A 24,649-nucleotide genomic window follows, 5' to 3' on the forward strand; every position below is an offset into this window, starting at 1 on the left:
CTCCTTCAACAATCCATCCGCGACAACAGCAAAAGCAGGCAACACAGCTGTGTAACCCATGTTTACAGCATCCGGCCGAATCAGTTGCCATTTATAATTCCAATATCCCAAATTCGCTCGAAAGAGGGGGGCAAAAAAAAGACGAGAGCCACGCGCCTTGGAGATCACTGAAGAAATGAGCTGAATGATTCACATTCTGGTGAATCTTCAAGCAGGGTTATCCAAAGCCCGCGCCAGCAGAGAGAAGTGACAAAACAATATATATATATATATATATAATAATGCATGCGATGCTTCCAATCATCCAAACCTGGGTGTTAACTATGTTGGTTCCGCCAGGTTGGGGTATCCCAGAGCTACTTTCGAACTGGCGTGAACTATTATTTGGAAGCCAATTTTAAATGAAACCGAGGAATGGTGCGTGCAGAGAAAGCCGGGAGACAAAAGATGACTCGCAGTCACCCTGGCCCAAGTCCGGGCCAAGACCAATCTGGGACTTATGGGGTTCCATGAGATGGGATACGAAGAATGCGTTTTGAAAGGTGATCACTTGCTCACTAATTTCCTCCTATGTACTCATTGGAGCATGGAAAAACAAGCTACGATATAGTAGCCTTGCTCCCTCGCAGGTTCCCCCAAACTGGACAGTTCTAAAAATTGTCCGTGGGGCGCCTTGGCTCAAGCATCTGCGGTGCGCTACTGTTACAGCTTCCCAGGGTTCCCATACCCTTGGAGGATGAAGAGAAAATGTGGATGGTTGATGCTATTTATTCTACGGACGTTTTCCCGGTATTTATAGCCTTTTATTTTTATTTTTTTTTCTTCTACAATTCTTGTTTTGGCTCCTCGCCTGCGGGTTTCGATCCGTTGCGTAACTTTTAACATATTGCATGCCCGCAGGCGCGTCAGCAAACTCAGCAAGCTCTGTGTTCCACTCGAGCTCGACTTTGTGGGGGACAACTGCACCAACACTTCGGAGTATTCCATTTATCCTTTTTATGAATTCGTAGACTGCGTGAATATATGGAGATGGAGATAAGAATCACTTAAACTTTGGTCTGAATGCAAATTTACTTTGAAGTATAAGAAAGAAGGAAAGAAAATTAATGTACTCTAGACAAAACTATTTTGAGCAGTAACACGAATTCCCTCAATCAGAAGTAGTATGATAAACCTCATGAGCCTTGATTGCGAAATGCGGAATCAGCGCACCGCAAATCGCACATTCATCCACCAGAACATCTCCACTAACATCTAACATGACTTCTTCATCCTCATCGCTATCCCATTCATCTCCACTGCCACCCTCGTCATCAATGGCAGAAGCACCAACTCCAACATCAGCCACCCACCCTCCCTTCCCACCGTCATCCTCAACCCTCCACTCCTTCAACACCCTCTCCTGACTCCTAAACATCTTCCCTATATCCCTCCCGACACTCCCCCTCTCTGCACCTAACCCCCCAACCATCCCCATATTCGTCACAGCAACATTCACAACACGTATATTCAACCCCCTCACGTCCTTCTCAGGATGCAACCTGCGAAAGAGCGGGAATAGAGTTTCGTTGACAAGGCGTTCAGTGGCGGTGTCTAGAGTGACGTTGTCAGTACCATTGCCATCGTCCTGTGTGTGGCCATTAAGTTTAAGCAAAGAGAAAATAAATGACGGCATGGGACATGACTTGGAAACCCGCCCTGCGCTGAAATCGACACTTCCACCGGGGAGCGGCGGGGAACGGGTCTGTGTCGAAAGCCGAAGGGTCCGCGGATGCGCGAGCCATCGCTTCTTTACTTTCTTTTTGCCCTTGCGGTGCAAATCGGTGGATTGGATGTCAACATGAACATCACCACCACCACCACCACCATCACAGTCACCATCTTCTTCCTCATCCTCCTCAGTCAAATCCACAAGCATCCTCCGAACAAGACTCCTCGCCAACGCCAGCAGCTCCTTCCTCACCACATCAAGCCCGGCCAGCTGCCCATGGCCATATGAATCCTCAATACTAATCTGCGTGGGAACATCCCTAGCCTCCGCCACAGGACTACGGTCGACTCCATTAATCAAACCCCATATTTTTGGTCCGATATCTCTGGGCAACGAACTTCCGCTGCCGCCGCTGCTACTACTGTTACAAGACAGCAGTATCTCATCCAGGAGCGGCGGGCCCATGTTCGGATATAAACGGACATCCCTTACTGTGACGCGATCATCGCTTGGGAGCAGGTCATATATGCCAGATCCCAACGGCTTACGGCCTAGAACATGCGCGCGGAGCTTCTCGGCGATTTTGAAACCAATGCCTGGTACTGCGCTGATGTCATGATCATCTAGGAAGCGGGTGATGTTACTGCCTTGGGCCTCTTGGCCAGATTCTGATGCGTCGTCAGTAGCTGCGGTGTTGGTTTTGGAATTATTGCTATCATTATTGGCAACAGAATAGGGAGGTAGGAGTGTTGTTTGGTTCCTCGGCTTGTGGAAGTTTCCTGCAAGTTTTGCTAGGAGTTTGGATGTTGAGATGCCAACAGTCGCTGTGAAGCTTTTGTGTTGCTCAAGCTTGTGTCGGATGTAGCTGGCCAGGTGTGAGCCGAGGATTAGCCGTTGGTATAATGTTTTATTTTGTGCATTAATACTGATATGGGTATTATTAGTTTTGGATGGAAACGCCCCGGCTGTGGTTGAATATGATGTGGCACATGGGGCTGAGCCATCCGTATCCTGATGATGGGGGGTCTGGGAGCGAGGATACGTAGGTCCCGAGACTGTACGTGCATCATATGCAAACCCCAGAGTTGGATCCGTCTTATCAAGATGGAAAAAAGAACTACCTAGATCGTTGTAGTTGAGAAGTTCAACATTGTAGTCTATCAGAGAAGTGACGTCCAGAAACACCTAGATCAATTAACATTTTCATTATCTCTACAGACAGAGTTTTTGTAGCCAACCAAAACAAAAGAAAGAAACAAAGGGCTCACTCACCTCATCAAATCCCAACCTCTCCACCCTCCCACCCCACCCCTTTCCCACCCCTACAAACCCTTTTAAAAACATATAAATCTCCTTCGACGCATCACGGAATTTGGTCAAATCTTCGCCCGGCACAATAACCACATCGGGGCAAACTTTCTTCGCCTCCTTAATCAGCTGCAGCTTGCGTAATCCGCGCCGGCGCGCTTCATAGTTGCAAGTGACAACAATCTGCTTCTGCTGGACAGCTAGGGGAAGTGATTTCAACGCAGGGTTTTCTGCTTCAAAAACTGAGGCGTAGAAACAATCGTAATCCTGTTTTACATGGATTTAAAGCTGATGGTGGTATTATCCACGCCTCACACGATTGCGCGCGATGGGACGCGTGGATATAAGGTGACGCAGTTTTTGTTAGCTTTGGATACATCATTTTTTTGCCAAAAAAAAAAAATAATAATAATAATAATTTTTTTTCTATCTTCTTCCTTTCCTTCTTCCTTTCCTCTTCTTTCTTTTCTTTCTTTTCTTTTTTCTTTTTTCTTTGATTTCTCAAGACATTTGAGCTATTCATGCAGATATAATGTTCTATCTATCATGAATGACAGGATGACAGAACGCAAGCTAAGCTCCCGATTTTTTCCGGAAGTGGTACAGAAACCGTGTGGGATGAAGAGCTAGTCGTATATCCAGAAAACAAAACTTCATCCAAAAAAAGAGGGAAGTAGATAGCAATGCAGGGACAACTAACAAAATGCAAGATAACCCTACTGTCATCTCTGCGCAGTGGTACATCACCACCATTCCTATGAAGGCGGTCTGCCATGGCGGTATTGTATTTGCCTACCCGTCAAAATGGATAGACAACGCAATATAATAATTACCCTAGCTTTTGAAAAGCCTGGACCAACCACGGGCATGGGCAAAACTTGCAGACTGACCTTGGAACTGCTGCTGTTTCTTCCGCATCTGGAAAGGTGGTTTAGCTCCTTATTGGTCAAGCAAGTCAGAGCGCAGGAGACAAAGAGGCAATAGGCCGAACAAGATGGTTCAGAGGGTGGGAAAAAGAGTGCTGCGTAAGCAAGGAGAGTGAAGGGGGAAACAGTTTGAAGTAACTGTAACCCATCCATCCAAGCAAGGGTTAGTTAGGGCTTCCTGGAGAGGATGGATCCCAGGGAAAATTCAAGGCGACCACCACCGATGATGGACGGATAATGTACGGGGTAAAGGATCAGAGAGAGAGAGAGAGAGAGAGAGAGAGAGAGAGAGAGAGAGAGAGAGAGAGAGAGAGAGAAAGAGACAAAGCAGGATACTTCCTCACCAAGGATAGCGGGTAGGGAGAAGACTGCCCTTGAAAATAAAACTTAGGTAGCGAAGCGGATAGATATCAAAAGCGGCAGACCCGACCGGGAGATATTGGCTGTATTTTTGCCGCCAATAAGATGGCTGGCCTGGTTACTAAAAGGTACAGAGTGGATGTTCAACAATTTGAGGGTTATATCGGAGAGATCGGAGCGGAGGGGCAAACCGGCCTTGGGTGTTTGTTTGAAGCTGGTGGCGATGGCAGAGATTAGATATTTGATTTGATTATTATTCTTCTTCACATGTCTGAGTTGTTGAATGGGTTTGAATGGATTGCCACCGCTGTTGCACCTTGCGCCGAGTCTTTGCCTGGGTGTTTTTTTTTTTTTGTTCGATATTTGAAGAACCAAAGACCCAGAAAGATGTGATGTCCCAAATATCCGAAACTGGGGATGGACTGATTGTTCCTTGGGCGCATCCACCATATCATCCATTTGTGTCGCGTTGTAGTCTTCTTATGGCTTGTCTGTGGCGCTGTGGCGCATTAAGCACGTGACGTGGGCAGGGTAGAGCAGCTTAGTAACTGCATAACTAACCTAACTAGTTAAGTTATTCCAGCTTGCATCAACTTACTTACTCACAAATATATATTAACAAGGGAAAACTAAATATATCTTCGGCCGACGATGATCCGGTACTTTCCTAGTGGCCCGGAGCACTTCTGGCTCATCAGCGCTAGCCACTGCAACTCCGCCCAGCCAGCCATGTCCTAAGAGTATCTCAGCTGTCACTCGTATCCGCACAGGCGACTTGCCCTTCCTCCCTCTGGAGGCTGGAGCCGGGCTGGAGCAGGGCTGCTTCGTACATACTATACGTGCTTTATATATATACACACCCACTCTGGTGCAACAAATAGCGAGAGCAAAAGACATTTTAATTACCAAGTGCCCACTTACACTTACCCGGGCGGGTACTCTGTTCCGCGAATAGGTCTCCGGTACGAGCTGACGAAGGGAGAGGGATCGTATTCTAAGACCTTCAAGACCAGGTAAAACAGCGATGATGTCAGACATCATAAATAGAAATAAATGGAATCAACGGTCATCTCATCGGTTTAAAATAGGGAAAACCTGTTTTATGCATCCATGGATATTGGTATTGTGTCATGTATAGTTTGTTGCCCACATCCTTAGTAACTGGCGTTGGAACAAGAGGAACATACCACACAGTTCCTGGACCCTGTTATTTATAGCCGCCTATGATTTGCCTCGGAGATCCCTCCGTCCAGTCCACCCGAGCAAAAAACGAGAGGGGAAGCAATAATGATAATCATAATAGCAATAATCATCATCATCATCATAATAATAATAATAATAATAATAATAATAATCATAATAATAATAATAATAATAATAATAATAATCATAATAATAATAATAATAATAATAATAATAATAAAAGAGAATTGTTTCTATGGAGTTGATCAACCGCGCTAACTTAGTCAGGTGTCGGATAGAGTTATCCTATTATCCCATTCAAGGATAAACTGCCAGCAGCCAAGCACCGACGTTCGGAGACGCAGAACAGCCTGGTGCTGGGTTTCAAGACAGGCACAGGATATTCTTGTGGAATGATAGATAGATCAGATTATGGTAGAACTATATGCATACGTATGTAGTATGTATGATGTATGTATAACGATATGTATATATGTCTGAACAAGTCAGGGTCCTCGGAGTTCATCATGAGTGAGTGTATCGATCGCATAGTTTCTTGGAGTGGTGGATGTTTCAGAAGCCAATAGATAGGCTATTGTTGACCGTCAACGGGTTGCGGGCGCTGCAGCTTGCCCATTCTCATCACATCGGATCACAGAAAGCCAGAAGAAGCCACTGGGAGCCAACTCGCAGGAAAACTTCAACATACCCCCCCAAACAACAACAACAACAACAACAACAACATCTCTCTCTCTTCCATCCGTCTTTGTTCCTCGACTTCTCTCTTCTTCTCTTCTTCTGTCCGTCTCTTCTCCTATTCCATCTTGTTGACCACCTCCAACTACAATTGTTGATTGTCTCTCCCCCCAAGTCTTGGGCTGCTTTTGGCTCCGCCTTGAGTCGAGAGGTCAAAGCCTCTTGTCTCTCCAGGCTGGGTTAAGAATAGCCGTCCCAATCGCCGCCACAAAAACAGACCCTTCCGCCTCGACCCAGTTTTCGGTCTGCTTATTTTGCCATTGTTTATTATGGTTATTATTGCGAAAATCTGCGATCGAGAAGATTCATTGATAAAAACATCTCTCACCACCTCGGTTACTTACCTAAATCCCACATAGTTATTTAATAATACATTAGTTATAAAGAACCCACTCTTGTTCCATTTTATACTCCCTCTCCCTTTGTGTTATTTTTAACCCCACCCGGTCGGCACAGTTTACCCTGTTCTCTTATTCTTTCTTGTTTTTCATATTTCTGTTTTACTTCTCCTGCCTGTTCCTGATCACCGATCACTGATCAGCGTCATTCCTCGTATCTTGCTTCCCTCTCTCTCGGAACTCTACCTCTACCACGGATCCCCCATCGACGTCTGAACCGGCTTACGAGAGACCTAAACCCAAATCTCCGTTGAAACAAAGGGGTTGAAATCTATATATAAAAAAAGGAACGAACTTTGCAGAAACGAGATATCAAATACGGACGAAAGAGCGGAAGAGAAACAGAAGAACTTGCTCTTGCTCTCCCCCTCTCCCTCTCTCCCCCCCTCTCTCTCTCTCTTTTTTTTTTTTTTTTTTTTTTTAGGGTTTAAAAAAAACACACAGCCATGCTGTCCATCATGTTGCAATAACACAACCGGGCGACCAAAACCTCCGTGCATAACAAAACTTATACCAAGAAGGAATGCATCATGTTTATTCCCGACCTGGCTGCTGTCTGTCTCTTCCCACTCTCTTTTAATGCCTCCTTCAATTCGGACAGCTTCTCGTAAGCTTGAACGGCTGGTATTCGCCCCGCTATCTCGCTGGATATCATATCTACTCGCCATGCTCGCCGTATCCACCACCCCAAAGCCTGCACATATACAGTCTCTGCCAGCACCAGATCCTTCGTCAGAGTCAGATGATGCTTCGTTCCCACCGGATTCTATAAGCTCATTCACTCCCACACCTCCTCCTAACACTACTGCTACTTCCACCGCTCCGCTATCGCTCCCATCGCCCGGGGAATCACAAACCTCCCCAGCTATGTTCGTGAAGCCACCTGTACCGCCGGCTCTTCCGCCAACCGCCCGGAACCATGAGCCCTCCAATGTTAGCAAACGACCAAAGCTGTCCCTGCAGACTTCCTCACTGCCAATTACCTTTGGCAAGTCTACAACGGCGCTTTCTCTAGCGCTTTCAGCAGGATGTTCCTCTTCCCCCACCGTATGGAATACATTCAACAATGCCTATGACGGATTTCGCCGTACAACATCGTCATCATCGCCCGTGAGCGCTTCGTCGCCTAAATGCGCCTCCCGCTCCGCGAAGCGGGGTTCGTCATATCTATGCAACTGCCAGACAGTAAATGAACAACTCCCCTACAAGCTCCCACTCGGTTTACGGAGTATTCTGCGTAACTCCCCTCATACATCCTCACTGCGACGAGCGTCTCTGGCTGTGCAAAACGGCAATGGGTCGGGTAATGGACACTGCGGGCGCAAAGTGTTATTCCCTGCGAAAAGACAGGTGAAATACCGCTTTCCGCTCGACGAGGAAATCAAGAACGTGCGCTATGTAGCGAAGCATTCGGATCTTTCACCGTTAGATTCACCCTCTGGACCTTCAGATGTCGGGACATCCTCCTCCTCTGAAGATGAAGAATCAGACTCGTCCTTCTTGTCAGACGATGACGAACCGTCAGCACTAACAGAGACACACAAGGGCAAAGACCAGGACAATCCCGCCACCGGCGCCAACGCTAGCAACGATCATGGAGATGTAGCTGTTGTTAAAAATAGCTTTCCTCCAACAGCAGCAGCAGCAGCAGCAGCAGCAGCAGCAACACCAACAGCCACAACTACAGCCGCTCCTCTCCAGCGCCGACGAACCAAAAGAAAACACTCCACAAGCAAGCGACAAATCTGCGCAGTCGCACTACGCGAAAACCTATCCAATTCCACCTTCGATTCTGGCTCCGGTAGCACCTACGGCTCCTGGGATAACACCCCGCAAACACCACTTCTCCACAAACGGCGGAAATGCCATCGCAAGTGGCGCTGGACCCTAGGACCCGTTGAAGATGGACAAGTGCAGCTGACTAATAATAATAATACCAATGATTACGTTGAAACAAAAGTATCTGAGCCTACGGTGGTGGAACTAGAGCTGTCTTCCCTTGCAACAGCAGGAACAGGAACAGGAACAGGAACAGGAACAACAGTGAAAGTTGACGTTCCACTGCTAACCTGTCCGTCACCGAAACGACGGCGTGGTGCGCCGCTGATGAGCGATGTTTTACATGAATCTCCCGTTACACCGCTGCCGGAATGTCTCCGGTCGAGCCCTGGTCCTGGTCCTGGTCCTCATTTGAAAGCTGTCTGAAATTAAACAAACACAGACAAGGAGAAAAGAAAAAGAAAATAAAGTTCTTTTATCCAATGCTTCATTCTGTCTTTTGCATGACATGACATAGACATGGAAAGGTTCCATTACCAATACGGTGTTTCCAACTTTCGGGCGCACATAACCATAGCTCCCTGTTGCCATGCGTGGGTTTATTTATAGCGCGCGAGAGGATTCTATTTTTGCCCTGAATACCACATAACCACACATAACCACACACAACCACTCGAACTGAACTGATGTCATAACTACGAAACTGGATACAAATCAAACGCAAGCAATAGAAAGAACGGGAACTCCGTTCCCATTTGAAACAACGCAGAGTCGATGCGTGGAAAACCAAACTGGTGTTGGTTGGTGGGCTTTGAGAAGAATCTAAGAGGGGGTGTGTGAGGGGAGGGGAGAACCGAACGGTGTTGCTTGCTGTGTTGGCTCGAATAAAGGAGGAAATGTCTGCTGCCACTAGATGATGATCCATCCCACTTCTCTTTTTCTCTCTCTTCACCCCCACCACCAACTGTCTCTTCACGCACAACCCCGAAAACCGAACCGCAAAGCTTCTCATGTTGATTCTATATTTATCAGTTGATAGTGAAGGCTTTTTTCTCCTGCTATTGTGCATACAATATCACTCTCCACGGGTCCAACGATATTAATGGTGAGGCATTATTTTTATCATCGTACACCCATCCCACTCTCCTCCTCCACCCTTTACATATTGCTGCGCAGAAGGTTTAGAAAAAGAGGGAACATCCTGAGATGTATCGTGTCATGTCACCTTTACTCTATCTAGCTCCTTTTGCCATCAACGGTGAACTTCACCAACCAATCATCAACAGCCTCTCATGCTCTATCCACGATCCCCTTCTCTACATTTCTATATATTATATATATATACTTGTATGTCACCTTATTCTTTTTATTATTTTTAATCTATAACTATTTTTAAAAGAAACTTTATTATTATTAATCTTTCCTTAAACTTACCTTCATTTAACTTTCCTTTCTTTCCTCCTTTACCGATATTTTTTATTTCCGTCTCCTTACATTATATATGCTTCCCGCGTTGCGTATTGAAACTGAGCGATTATTTTTCGCGCACATTTCAGGCGGGTTACGTCGATTTTTATTTCATTTTATTTCTATTTTTGGGGTTTTGGCGAGCAAGATTGAGTTAGTTTCTGGGGGGTAAAAACCCGAATTAAAAGATTCTCAACTTCACAACAGGACTTGAGAGTGGAGCTTTTTAGCATTGCAGTAATGAAAAACCATTCATTTTATATATACTTCCCTACATATTAATTATTGACGGCGTAACCAGTGGTAAGTGTCGTCGGCGGAAGGCCTTGCAAGTAGACAAGTGAATGTTGGAGAGCATTCAGACCCAAGTTCATGGGTTCGAAACCCACCATTCACCAGTGTGGTATTCCTCGCAAGAGGAGTGTGGCTGGTGAATAAAAAGGTTTCATAATTGAGAATTACAGCATATTTGATATGTTTTTATTGATTCTTTGTGTCTAGATAATTTAACTACTGTATCTAAATTTTGAAAACTTTTTAATTATTATAAGACAAGATCAATTGAGATAGTAATTAAAAAATTTTTGATATAAATAATTAATGTATATTATATAACTAGTTATTTAAAGTATTGATATCTAATCAGATCATTATAATTTTAAACTATATAATTAAAAATAATATAAATAATATAATCAAATATTTTATATTAAAATATTTAATAAATTAATTTTTACTACTTGATAAAATTTTAAATTAAATAATAATTGCTAGAAATTTTATGTAAAAATTATATAAATACATTTTTTTAAATCAGTTAATAGTTTGAAATTTTATACTTTATATTATTATATTTACTACAGCATATTAATATTTACTATTTAGTTTTAAATTTAATTTCTTTATCACTCTCAGTGAATTGACTAAGCTTCTAGCTCTAATAGCTATAACTAATTTTTCTAAAAGATTAAATATCTAAAATATATATGAATTTTTTTTAAAATATTATCTAATGTTAATAGTTATTAGTTATATATATTTTTTACTAACTAGTATAGTTAATAACTGATTAACTAAAGTTAACTAACTAATTAAAAACTTAATTTATAAGAATAAAAAATATCTGATAATCTTAAAAATTTAAAAGAATTATGATTGATAAAAAATCTATAAACTAATTATAAGAAATTGGAAGTTTAAAATTAAGTATATCTTTATTATTTTATCTCTTTTTCTACTTTAAACAATTAATGCTTATTATACATTTACAATATAAAGTTAAATACATATATAAATTGATTATATAAAAGAAATTCTTATTGAAAATATATTCATATAATAATAAAACTATATTTAAAATTATTCAAAAAGATACTAATAAATGATTAATTCAAACTTGTATTATATAATTTTCAACTTAGGACTTATGATAATTTATATATAAAGTAGGCCCATGGCTAGTTTGATTAATGATATCAAAGATACCAATCAGATATCATTAATATAAGTCAAATGACATATTTGATTTTTAAATTTATTCAATTTGAGATACTCTTATGAGATTTGAAACTCATAATCTTTAATTATATCAATTATTATCTAGCAGTCTATTCAATCATTTAACTAAAGAGAGAAAATTGAATATATATTTAATCATATAATATTGAGCTTATAGCTTTAAATTTTTTTTATAATAGTAATTTTTATTATCTTTTATCTATAGTTAATTAAAATTTTCTTTTTATAAATATAATTAATTTTTTTAATTTTATTCAATTCTTTTATTATATACTTTTTTAGTAATAAAAAACAACTTGTATCTAATAAATACAATAGATAAGAGAGGTAATAATGTATATAAAGTAATAATAATATAATTATTAAATTAATTTATAATTAATAGTTTATAGTTATTAATTATATTAAATTAAATTTATTTATAGTTAAAATTTTATAATTAACATCATTATCAATTTAATTTGCTTAAATATTTTTATATTATACGAATTGATAAAGCTTGCTAGAGCTTAAAATATAATATTAATTGACTTAATAATAAATTATTTATTTTTTATTTCTCCACTGAATAAAAATTAACTTGTTTTCAATTTTAGCTTTAATTAACTGTTAAAACTGCTAAGATAACTCTTATAAAAGAGTTATTCTTATTAAAATAATATATATATTATAGCATAAATTTATATATTTTATTATGTTATTAATTAGTTTAATTTATTCATATATTTGTTTTTTTAAAATCTTTGCATTAAGCATATTTATAGTTATATTTAATGAGAACTCAATTTTAAAGAAGATTATTAAATGAATTCTTGAACTTATTTTTCATTCATAATAATAGAAATAATAAATTTATATATTATAAATAGTAGATTAATAAAATATTGAGAATCTAAGCATGTTGTGAGTTAATATAGCTATAGAAGAACTGAGGATGAGAGACTGTACATCTTAGCAGCAACTCTGATGTTTGAAATTTGACCATTTTTAACTTCTAATAGCTAAGAGAAGAATCCCTTCCTGATTAGAAGCTTCTTTGTTTAGAGTTGTTGGTTGATGAATTAAAAAATATTGAAATGGAAGAGAAGAGTGATTCATTAGATGTCCTGGTCACAAGGTGTCTGATCAATTACGTTAATAATAATATTGATTAACTACTGATCATTCCTCTGATTGTTTATGTACCTTTGATATTTCAACAGTAATATGTTTGAGCACATATATGTTTCCAGTATTAGTTACTCGTGATGCAGAGCTTAGGCGCTGACATCCTGTTTTCATACCCAACTGAACTATTGAGTCGCTCAGTGGAATTTGTTCATTTCCTATTTATGTTTTTATCCTTCATTTTATAGTCTGGAATTCAATAACTATTTCCCACCTCGAAAATACCACTTCGCAAATCCTCGCCCCTTAAGCTAGAAGTCTTGATATGCCTCGAATATCTCTATATTCAACATTCACCACGCATAAGGGTGTGAAGGGAGGAGTCATTGGCTCTTTAGCTCTCATCCTGCACGCGCTCATGTAATGTGTGATTAATCTATCCTTCTTCATTTCTCAGGACAGACTCTAAATCCTCTCGCTAATCATTCAGGCCCCTGAACCACCACCATTTAACTACCCACTGTTTTCTCGACTAGAATGTTATGAATACTCACCGCCTCCTACTTAACCATAGACAGGAGCCCAAATAAAAAGAAACAGAACCATCCCTGTACACCGGATTATTTCCGCCGGGGGTCCCTCTGAATTCAATCGCTCGTTAATCCGGTCGAAAGTACGAGCGTCTGTAGAGCTGATCTCACAATAGTGCTGGGTGATTAGTGGAATATACGTATATATCCGATAAGACGAAGGACCCCCCGGATATATATATGGAATGATGGATGGATGCTGCCAATGGCAATATGTAACGTAGCGCTTGGCTCTAGGTTATATTAGGTAGCTAGCAGTTAACATTTTGTACTAACCCTTGAGGCAAAACAAGCCCGGGAATTCTGATAGCTGTCAGGTTGATGGTGATGGGGAGGGACTTGGACGGAGGAGGGGGTGAGTAGATGTTAGGTGTTATTTGATGCATAAATCTGATTATGATATCTTACATCAACTTGTTTTTTCAGATAATCGTAACTTGAGTTGCAAACGAGCCAAATGAACAAGTATGGATTTGCTCCATCATATAATAATTTTAACATCTTCCAAGGTTTAAATAACTACTCCTGAATTAGAAGATTTATTCTTACTTCTAGCAATAAAGGTGCCTTTGTTAAACTATGTTATGAAAAGATGAGATGTCTTTCCTTGCTTTCCCTGGTAAAGCCAACAATCTAAATGGAAGCAAGAAATAAACAAGTTCTGATGAAAGTTATTAAATTGCTTGCTCGATGATCAAAATGTATCAGGTTATTTCAGCAAAGTTAAGGCAACACAGAAAATGACAAGTGCTCAAAAGGAAGTTAAAAACAGATCCACAAACCACAGCCCTCTGTCATCAACATCACATCTACCCAATCTCCGTCTCAATATCCGGCTCCCTCCCTGTAAGGCCGCCCGTAAACTTATTCTTAACCTTTTTGAAAGCGAACGTAGCCTCATCTTTCGCGAACGCGGCATTGCGAGCCGGCCTCCACTGCATAATCCCTCGTTGCTTGCGGCGTTCGGTCCGCTTATTAGCCTTGTTACCGATTCTCCGCACACGCTCCTCATTCGTTTCCATTGAGCGGCGATTGATGTCTGTGGCAGTGAGTGATTCGGCTTCATCTGCATCTGTATCAGAAGTGGACTGTCGTTCATAGCTATCGTCGTCATCGACCTTGACATCACCACCAGATCTCACGACATGTTCCCTCTCGCGTCTAGCAGCATGGCTATCTTGAGTGTTGACTCCGTCGTTGCCAAAGCCCGAATCGCGTCTTGCCTGACCTGAGCTAGAAGTCTCTTCGTTCATCCGCTTCTGGCGAGTCATAGATGATGTTACATCTCGGACACGGTCTTCAACGCCTATATCAACAAGGTTTCGTCGCTGGTAATCCGCGAGAGACTCCGGATCACTGCCAAATGCCTCACTCCAGTCAACTCCGTCCTCGCTTATCCAGAGCATTCGGTCGTTAGGGTTAGCTTGTCTGAGGATATCTCGTTCTTGGATCAGGGATTTGTCATGAATCTCTTTAATGGTGTCAGGTAATTTCCTTGACACAATTCTAGGCCTGACGCCTTCAGATATACATGATTCCCATGTCTCGAACGTTTCACGGGAGTTATTGTCTTCAATGAAACGGCGATGACTCTCATCGATACCGGCGGAGAATCGAACTTTGAATTGCAGACGCCCTATAATCTTAAGGTCCTCCAGGCCCGGTACCAGTTTCTCTTGCCAGTTGTTTTCAGTGATATAGTTTTGTGTCAGACGTGTTTCATTTTTCGTACTCCAGATCGGGATATGAAAGTCCTTGTCCTCGTTGTCGACACATTCATGGAGCCAGAACACGGCGCAACCAGGGGTGTCTCCCTTGTGGAATTCGAAGATAATTGCGGATCTGAACCGATGTTTGATGGGGAGACGGATTCGATCTTTCAGATCTTTCGAACTGACATCAAAATAAATCCCTTTACTATCCTCTAGGTGGTGACAGGCTCCTCGCGGTAGTGAAGCTATGCTTCCACTCGTTCGCATTTTTAGCTTGGCATTATGATTATAATTCAACGCGGTAATGCGATCTGATGTGATCTCAAACGTCCCCACGTCCCATCCAAGTAGAGGAGGCGGTAACCTTGTCTCGACACTCCGGAACAAAAGTGACACACGAATGCGTCCGAAACCAATTCCTCCATCCAACGGGTACCATCGCGTTACTTGAGAACTTGTCTGTAGAATCTCGGAGAGCTTAAGGGGAACGACACCTAGAATAGGATCATGTTCCCGATGCCTCTGATCCCTAACAGTTATAGTCACAATCGCAGATCTCCAATCCCGTACAAATTTCTCCGTGCCTGCGTTGATAATGGGTTTGCTGGTTACAGCTTTTGCTCGAGTGCGATATACCTATGAACAAGTTAGAATATGAAGCAATTTATATAATGACAAAGAAGAGGAAAGGGAGGAGACAAACCAGTTCATCGTTCAGGAGAATGGTACAATAACTCGTTGGAAGATCTTTCCCCTCTTCATCCGTGTTCTCACCATATGGTTTCGCGGGTTCATAGTCTTTATCTCCCTTGCGGCCATTCGAAAAACTCCCTTTAATATTTTCTAGTTCCAAGTTCACAATTTGGTGGATGACAATACTGCAAATACCGCTGGGCCAAAGAGGATCAGGAGGCGTATGAGCGACGGCATATGCTTCGTCAGTATTAATATTGCCTTTGTCGTCTTGCAGTGCTGGGTCATTTTCCATCGTTGTAGGAAGATTTGCATCTTTCCCATCTGTGCGAAGAGCCAGTCTAAAATGTGGTTTTCCAAAATAGCCAACTTCCCAATGAAGTTCTCCCGGCATCTCAGAACCGGAGTCCATCCCTTGAAGCCTCGACGTCAGTTGGTACATTTTACCTGGATGCTTCAACATCTTTTGTATGGAAATTTCAACTTTTCCAACAATGTCGTCAGCTGTGTTACGGTCAGAATCCCATAATTCCACGCTGAGTTGTTCATCAGCTTTGATGAGCTCCGGCGTCACCAGCAAAGCTGCTGACTCCTCCCAAACTGGATTAAGATCATCGGTAATAATCCTGGTACAGTACATTGGCTTTCTGTATTTAGAAAACGAGAGATTGATATAAGGGTCGCTACCTCCGCCTCCACTTCCTCGCCTATCCTGTTTGCTAAGCCCTGTAGCTCGGTGTATCCTAACCCACATAATACCAAGGGCTAAGGTTTCTTTCTGCACTGTGTCTCCTTGCAGTATCATACCCAAATCAATACACATCGACTTCGGCGCAACATACATGCTCGCAACAGTTTTAATGGCGTAATTAACAAAATTGGAAATCAAGGGTAAATTGAGGATGTTGACTCCTCTTTTGACCATCGGAACGCACCCAGCTCGGACATGGGGAACTCCCATCAAGCTAAACGTCAGTGTTTTCGCGAAAGGTGGTTCGGGAGTCAATTGTAGGCGAAGTCGCACAGTGCCAACGAGCTGAATTAATTCTGTGAACACAGGAAGTGGGAGTCCAAAAAGTCCTTTAACACCCAAATAAAATACCAAAAGCATGTGCATGTTGGTAGCTTTGGAGGAAGAGCTCCGGCCACTTGGCTTAGCATGGTAAGCGAACGAGCATTCGAGATTGTAATGGGATCCTCCCTCCTCATCCGCAGCTGCCTCTTGAGGGGATTTGGATTCCTTACTATGCTCATAAGCCGCTTTTTTGAGGTCCTGAACATGGCTATCTGGTAGTGCCCGCAAGCTAAGTATTCGGAATGGATTCGACCCCTGATTGATTTCGGCCACACGGACATTCTCGATTATTCCCGGTACGGAAGCCTGCATAACATCCTCAATAGTATCCGCAACGCTGGCGAACATGTCCGGATTGAGCATGCTCCAGACTAGTGACAGGAACGTGTTCATCCATTCAACTGACTCCGGTAACAGGTTGACTGTGGCCTTGAATGAAATAAGCAATGATCTGTTTAATACAAGAGTGACCAAAAACACATACCGTTTCACCGCGAAGTTGTTCGCTGCTCCATTCAATATCTCTTCCTTTGCGGATAAGATCTTGTATCCACAGCCACACCCCGGAAGTTATGCAGAAAGCGAGTGGAATGAGGCCCTTCAGTGAGCCACCAATCAATTTCCCCGGTATTATAATACCCAGAAATATGCATATAGAAAGCACCGTTCCACGTCTCTCCAAAGCTTTGTACATTGGCTCATAGCTGACAGAAGGTGTGGGATGAAACAAAATGTTGGTCTTCTCTCCGTGGATTGGCACATCGGATGTAGTGCCTTCAGCAATTGGATCTGGCGGAGCGGTGATATCTTGCACGTATTTGTACTCCCGTAAATCTTGAGTAGGCGCGGTTTTGAGCGGCTACATTAGAATGTAAGTACTAAACGGAGAGCAAGGACGTAGATGCCAGACATACCGTCGGTTTTCCAAGATTTGAGTTGGGTACTGAGAGCTTTGGACGGCAATTAGACATTGAATTTGAACAAATCGGATGATAATAGCAATTACCATTGGTTCCTTAACTGCTGCAATAAAATCCTCCCCAACATCATCAATCTCCACTTCTCTACCAGTCGTCGGGTCTGTAACTTTGCGTCCTCGTTTCCTCGGCTGCAAAGGGGCGTGATGGGGTGTTACATCCGTATCCTCATCGGGCTGTTCCTTTTGCTTACGCCTCTGGCGATCCTCTTCTTCCTGGAGCTTGTTAGCTTCATCGATTTGTTTATCCCGCTCTTTCTTTTGTTTGTCCAATCCATGTAGGTACTTTTGGACTGTGGGAACAGGATTGTTCGCACTCCAATGTCCACCAGGGTAGCGTTGAGCGTGGGATGCCATATCGAATGGGAATACCAGACGTGAACCACTGATAACCAGAGGCAGGAGATGGTGATATTTCAGGCCCCGTGGTAAATATATTCATAGGCTTTAACAGACAGTATATAAGGCTGGAGATCACATTTAATTGACTGCGAAATTCAAGCCAGCTAATCCATGTTAAAGACTGATAAAATCAAGATCGTACGCAATAGCGCATAGGATTTGGCATGATTGAACTCTTAAGACGTCATTGGTGGCGATCCCACCGCACTGACATTTCGCTAGATTCAGGGTTTCTAACCAGTGGTAAACCGCATATGTACCAGAGTTTTGGCAGTAGAGAGATTTTCAGCATCCTCTGCTGCACACCTGAACCAGCATACAGAACGAGTGACGTTATTCCCCCTGTTTTGCAGGGTCTTGGCTGGCAGGATGGTAATCACGTGTATTTACCTCACTTGAACGTCATCTGTTATGGATAGTTGAGCCTGAATTTGCAGAGCTCTTCAATGGACGCGACGTGCGATTTAATTATAAAACATGGATCTGGGCATATGGAGATTCGCCTAATCCAAGTTGTATAGGTTCCAGATGAAACCAATGCATTATTCATTCTTCGAGAGCTAAGTTAGAAACAAACCAGAGCCCAGCTCTGACATGTCTGCTCACCATGTTGCCCCGGCTGCGTTCATTCCGTTTTTTGTCTTCGAGAGCTGATGGCACATGCTTTAACTTCCAGACTCCTCATGAGATTCAAAAACAGCATGGCAGTCATCGTAAATCGGTGGATTATTTCATTGAATTGAGTTGTGGGGTAGCAATAAAGCAGTCGCTTTTTCCAACGTGAGATGGGAAAGGCAGTGTAACTCAAATAAATACGTGACTCCTTGGAGACTCGAGTTAGACAAAGCTTTGTATTCATGTCATGGACTGTTGAATGGAATAAAGGGAGAGAGATCGATGTAGAGATTGGAAGGATTTCCAATGCATTTGGACGTTCAGGGGCGGCCAGCTTGGTCCCTTGGATTGAGCTTGGCGGCAGTTCCACCGCACGTGACATAACATAACTACAGATCAAGCTAGCTTTTCGTCGAATGCATGAAGATTCAAACCATCCCACAGTTCTGATATGGATGGACATGACACGGAAACGACTCGATTAATTATTCAAAACAAGTGACGTTGATAAATACCCCACTCCAGCTTGCCCAAGATATCCATCAGAATGTCTGCGGCAGATGAGTCACCGGCTCAACAGGCTGCTCGCCTCCGACGTGAACGACGCGAAGCCAAAATAAAAGCTGGCGGTTCTGCAAGACTTGACAAAATTACCAGCTTAAGTGGACGGACACCCGCAAGCAGTAAGACATATTCTTTCATTTCAAGTTTTATTTTTATACCCTAACTCCTAACTATGGGTGGATTACAGTGAGAGAGGATCCCCCAGCTTCGCTTTCCGATTCAACTTCGGTTCCTGAACATCGTTCACAGCCCCCCCAAAAGTCCGTTTCTTCCATGCCTCCCACCACTACTGTCGAGGATCATACTCCCGAAAACCTCAAAGCACAAGAAGAGTATGTGCGGGCTTTGCTGCGCTCACCACAACCGTTAGACCAAAACACTCCCGAACAAAATCCGGCAGCCCTGCTGGGCAGCCTCCTAGGTGGAGGATCAACGGGTGATGATTCGTTTGCTGGGGCTGAAGGAGGTGTAGCGTTTAATCCGGCCGATATAGCATCAGCCTTGGGCGTGCCTCCTTCGCTAGCTAACTTCTTCTTGGGTGGAAATTCACAACCTGCTACGCCGGCGGAGCAGCGTGTGGTATGGATTTTCAAAATGGTGCATGTTCTTTTCTCATTGGGAATCGGGATATATATGCTGAGCCTGTTCCAATACTCGGTTTCGACATATGGACATAATCCCCCACCTCCTGCAACTGCGCAAAATCCCTTTACTCTCTTTATGACAGGAGAAGTTGCGCTAAGTGGGATGCGGGTTCTGATGCAGGCAAGGGAAGGCCAGCTCCTCAATGCGCGGACATGGATTCAGCTTCTGGGAGATCTTGTGAGAGATGGGAGAATTGCTGTATTTGCTCTTGGTGCTGGCATGTGGTTGCTTGGTAGCGAGGTGTCTGGGGTTAAATCATGATATTTTATACGATCATAATGGGGCAGTTCCATGCTTACCGTTGATACTTTTTGCTATTTCAGCTGGCATATACATACCATTTTTCACTTCTATTTTGTTTCCATATCTTTTTCAAGTCCCGGAAAGGTTTCCTCTTCTTCCCATCGAGTCGGAACAATTTTCTAACATTTCCATGGAACCGCCCATTGCCCTCTGATTGCCCAGTAAGGTTACGTTTCCGGAAACGTCAGGCATGCATTGGTTCACACCTGTGTTTCACACAACCCTGAAAATCTGGCCCTGTATGTCCGTGCAGTCCCGGACATGGGTGAGCAAAGATTGATGGCTACCCATAAAAATGTAATGGGACCGTGGGCAGGGCTACCTTTCGAGGATTTGGAAAAGCCTTTAAACTCTTTTGGATTTTTACCAGCGGATGATTTTTTGCCCACCCGACATTTGGAAAAGGGTTCCCAGCCCCTATAATCAGAGTCATTGTGCCGAAAGCCTCCAAGGTTGAAATCCGCTTGAATCGGCCCAATTAGGATATGCAATTCCCATCCTTAACGAGTATATAATGATCATGGAATCAACCAGTATCCATACTCATGCCGTCGCGCATTTTGAATTGGTGAAACTGCCTACCCCTTGGTTCGGTGTGTTACTTCCTTAGGCAAGGATCTTTAGGCAAAATATTATTTAGCTATGTTGTCCCCTAAAAGTCAACATTAACCCTCTGCAAATATATTTAACCATAAGATCAAACCCGAACTACCCCCTTGTAATCGCCATCCGCGTAAATTCTTCATCTTTTAATTCAACGCGTCTTATCTTCACCAACTTCTCAAAATGAACTCCCAGCGTGAAATATCTATTCAACAAGCTATTGAAGAATTGGAAAATGGCTCTATTTCTTCTGTTAAAGCTTCAGCTTCAGCTTATAAGCTTTTATGAACCACACTACGTGACTGATTAGCCGGCAGAATCAACCGCAATATAGCTCATCAGCAGGCACAAAGATTAAGTCCTGAACAAGAGATGCCTAGTTGCATGAATTTTATATGAAGATGTCAAATCCTATCCTCTCTCCCATTTATATCTATGAGTAATAGCCTCTCAAATTCTAAAGATCAATGAAGATATTGCTTCTCTTGAAAAAGAATGAACTACTAAATGCATTTCTAGTATTTCTTCTCGTATTAACGGAAGAATAAATATTAAAGAAATTTAGAGAACTCAGTCAGAGTCAATCAACAGTTCTATAACCTCCTTAATGAGATATAAACTCAGCATAATATACAAATAGAGAATATATGAAATATGAATGTGCATCAAATAGCTCAAGAAGTTTGTTCAAATGCTATAATGCTAGCTGAGTTAAGAAGTCAACTTATGTGAAATCTTTAGAGAATAGAGAGACTAAGTTTCAATTATGAAAGCTGTTAGAACTTCTTTATAAAGGGCTATGCCCTAAACCTCCCCTGATACTCAGGCTCTGCCTTCGTTCTAGCCTTCGTACTATCGAGGCGGCCCTCCGCCCTATTCGTATAAACCTCCTGACTACAGAAACCCCGTTCTCATGCTTCATACTTCTGAGGCGGCGCCTCTACTGCCAAGGCGGCGCCTCAATCGTCCTCGTAGGAGCCCTTACTACTGAAGCTCCGCCCTCATCACCTCTTCAGAGCTTTGTCTTTATAAAAGAAAGTCAGAGTCCTACATGATCTGTCTTCCTTTTCCTTCCCTAACGATTCCTTCTTGTTTTCATACGCGTTAGTTATCAGCTGTTTTCAACGACCAGCCCGTTACATACTGATCACTTTATCAAATTCATGATAATTTTTAAAGATAAATATTCTCAGATCATTTAATTTGAAGTTAAAGAAGTATTATGTTAAATTTACACTAGTTTTAAAAATGAATAAATCTCAAATAAGCTGATAATTATTTAATTAAAAAGTTTTTTTAAAAACTATATTTATAGTTAAAGACTTCACATTATTAGTTTTAGATAAGTATAAAAATTGTACAAGTTTTAAATTTTTATAATTTTATTATATAAATAAAATATATATAGTTTATATATCAATATAATTTTTTATATATTATAATCACTAAATTCATCTATATTTTTATTGAAAAGTTAAATTATTTGAATAATTTAACTTCAATAAAAAAAGCCAAAATTTATATAAACCTATTTGTCATGGCTTAACTAGAGTCAAGATGATAACAAGACAACAGCTTCAATTCATCTATCTAACTAGGCAGCTGCGACGAGAATATTAAACTGGGGATTAGAATGAGGAATGAAAGAAAAAGCCGAATATATAGAGGTGGTTGGGGATCAACCTTCATCCATATACAAGCAACTGCGCCGTTACACTCTTTAGATATATTTAAAAATTTTAAATTAATAGAAATAAAAATAATTGAATTAATATTTTAAAATTCTATTAAAATATTAAATTTTATAGTTATAGATTTAAATTTAATAATCTTAATTTTTTTCACATATAAATTATATTAAATTTAAGATAATAGACTATTTATTATTATTTAAAACTTTTAATATATTTATAGCTCTACAGCAGTTGAAATTTAATGAAATATTGAATTAAAATCAGACGACCCTTTTATGCAAAGCTAGTAAAACTATTGAAGACTTGAATGCTCAGCAGACAGCTCAGAAAGCTACAATTTATAATTTTTAGTCAATCAAAGAGCTTCTGTAGTTCAAAAATTAAAGATAGAATTCATTCTGATATTAATAGAAAATTTGCTTATGTTGAAGACATTAATAAAACTCTTGAAGAAACTGCTGCTTTGAAGATCGGGAATCAGACCAGGAAGTTAGTAATTCAAGTCAAGAAGACTGCAGCAGCAGTATTAAAAGCAGGTCTACAAGCATGTATGATGGAATGGCAGGCTGGTTAGAATTCATGGAATTGTTGAGCTTTTTGATGAAGTAGTCAAGTTTTGAGAAGGTGGCAACTAGAGAAGGGATGGCCAGAAGCCCAGGTTCCATCTTAAGTGTCCTAATTTTTTGGTTATGCGTTTTGTCTCAATGAAAAGGCAAGTTATGGGGCTCATACGAATTTTTTCTCATGCGTTTAAAATGACCTAAAAACAATAGACTTGACAAAGTTTTCTTCACATTTCAGCCCCCCTTATCAGATATGAGTCTGTGATTACTTAGGGTATTTATTTACTTGACTCTCCCAATTATCACTGGTGCGGCCAAGATCAGGTTATCGCAAAATTGCTATGATCTCAGATTTTTATTTGTTCCATCCTGCAGCCCTCTATGGGTGATAGGGGACGAGGACTTAATGGATCAGAAAAAAAGCCTTCAAGCCTTTTCTATAATATTTTCAAATGAAAATCAAGATTTGAGCAACATTTGCCGAGCTTCCGGACGTTACCAATAGAGCACGGAAGTTTTTCATTCCACAACCCCACACTGGAAACTGACATCATAGCCTCGGCGCGGGGAACTTAGCTCCCTAAATTAGTTAACTAACTCGTGTCTGGGAATAAAGGCCCAAAATCGACTGGTCGACTTTCCCTGAATCGTTCCCGCCAGTATCTACGCTCTGTGTATGTATTGTACAGTAAATACCCAATACCCTCATACCTACCCAAGATACGCTTGATACAAAGCGGTTAGGTAAATGAGGACGGCCCATATCCCCACAGGGCCATATCCCACGGCCCAAAGGATACCATCCATGGATGCCCTATATTTGCCGGGCAGTTACCGATGGTTCTATGCTCATTTTTAATGGGATATGGACCCCATCACACCTCTTCGGCCGTGGCACAATGCCTCAGCTTTTTGTTGAATTCTGAAGAAATCCGATCCCAACGCACTTACTATTACGGCAGTTGTTAACTTCCTGTATCTAAGAAGGACCTAACCAGCCAGTCTCTCAGGTAGCTAATTGTACCCTATACACATAAGAGACCCAAGTTATTATCTCAAATGTTGTAGACCCCACATATGTAGGAGGAGCTCAAGGAGTCAACTACTAAGCCGCTCCCTTCATCTTTTCGAAAAGGGAATATCTCGAGGCTGAGAGATCTGTTCAGTTCTGCCATTATCTTCAAATCTCCACCTGTTCACCACAGGAGTTATCCGTCCATCCGGAGACAATATAAGAAAGCTAAAGGTTATATATTACGCCCCACAACCAGTCGAACGACTGCCAATTCACAATAGTACGGGGGGTCGATATCTTTTACAACTCGCTCATAATAGAAACACCATATCTTCCTTTTCCCTAAATCTCCCCGTCATTTGCGGTGTAAATACTATGTTTCAGTTAACAATCTTGGTGATAAGGTATCTTGATGTCTTACTGTATAGGAATATATTTACATCTGTTGTCAAGGGGGATGCGATGTCTTGATGCATTCTATGTAGGTTTTTTAACGAAAATAATCAACGCGGCAACTGTCCATGGAATTCCCGAATTCTTGATCACGCCAGAGGAAACAGCCGGCAAGGATATCTGTTCACAGAAGGTAATCAGCCTGGCTTTTATTTACCTTTCTTCGGTTCTGTTCAGCAATGAGCACTGACTGTATGGAGGATTCACTCAGGCTACCCTTACAGGTATCTGTGT

The 24,649-nt window shown here is 41.7% G+C and overlaps 5 protein-coding genes across 5 annotated transcripts; 2 read left to right on the forward strand and 3 right to left on the reverse strand.

Annotated features, from left to right (window-relative positions):
• Positions 1 to 1,150: 1,150 nt before the first annotated feature.
• Positions 1,151 to 3,794, reverse strand: PAAG_02648 (hypothetical protein; the record flags this gene model as incomplete). Its single annotated transcript, XM_002795126.1, has 3 exons — positions 1,151 to 2,896; positions 2,984 to 3,286; positions 3,720 to 3,794. 3 exons carry the CDS (start codon positions 3,792 to 3,794, stop codon positions 1,151 to 1,153), a joined length of 2,124 nt encoding a protein of 707 aa, XP_002795172.1.
• Positions 3,795 to 4,920: 1,126 nt separating this feature from the next.
• Positions 4,921 to 5,343, reverse strand: PAAG_11527 (hypothetical protein; the record flags this gene model as incomplete). The annotated part of the gene is made up of 2 exons (XM_015847164.1): positions 4,921 to 5,124; positions 5,233 to 5,343. 2 exons carry the CDS (start codon positions 5,341 to 5,343, stop codon positions 4,921 to 4,923), a joined length of 315 nt encoding a protein of 104 aa, XP_015703188.1.
• A 1,877-nt stretch (positions 5,344 to 7,220) lies between these two features.
• PAAG_02649 (hypothetical protein) lies at positions 7,221 to 8,846 on the forward strand (the record flags this gene model as incomplete). The annotated part of the gene is made up of 1 exon (XM_002795127.2): positions 7,221 to 8,846. One exon carries the CDS (start codon positions 7,221 to 7,223, stop codon positions 8,844 to 8,846), a length of 1,626 nt encoding a protein of 541 aa, XP_002795173.2.
• A 5,065-nt stretch (positions 8,847 to 13,911) lies between these two features.
• PAAG_02650 (hypothetical protein) lies at positions 13,912 to 17,915 on the reverse strand (the record flags this gene model as incomplete). Its single annotated transcript, XM_015844705.1, has 5 exons — positions 13,912 to 15,450; positions 15,518 to 17,011; positions 17,067 to 17,441; positions 17,497 to 17,532; positions 17,589 to 17,915. The coding sequence occupies 5 exons, from the start codon at positions 17,913 to 17,915 to the stop codon at positions 13,912 to 13,914; spliced, it is 3,771 nt and encodes a 1,256-aa protein (XP_015701783.1).
• Positions 17,916 to 19,122: 1,207 nt separating this feature from the next.
• Positions 19,123 to 20,045, forward strand: PAAG_02651 (hypothetical protein; the record flags this gene model as incomplete). The annotated part of the gene is made up of 2 exons (XM_002795129.2): positions 19,123 to 19,258; positions 19,327 to 20,045. The coding sequence occupies 2 exons, from the start codon at positions 19,123 to 19,125 to the stop codon at positions 20,043 to 20,045; spliced, it is 855 nt and encodes a 284-aa protein (XP_002795175.1).
• Positions 20,046 to 24,649: the final 4,604 nt, after the last annotated feature.

Source organism: Paracoccidioides lutzii (genome assembly GCF_000150705.2).
Source record: "Paracoccidioides lutzii Pb01 unplaced genomic scaffold supercont2.6, whole genome shotgun sequence".
In the NCBI taxonomy this organism is placed as follows: domain Eukaryota; kingdom Fungi; phylum Ascomycota; class Eurotiomycetes; order Onygenales; family Ajellomycetaceae; genus Paracoccidioides; species Paracoccidioides lutzii.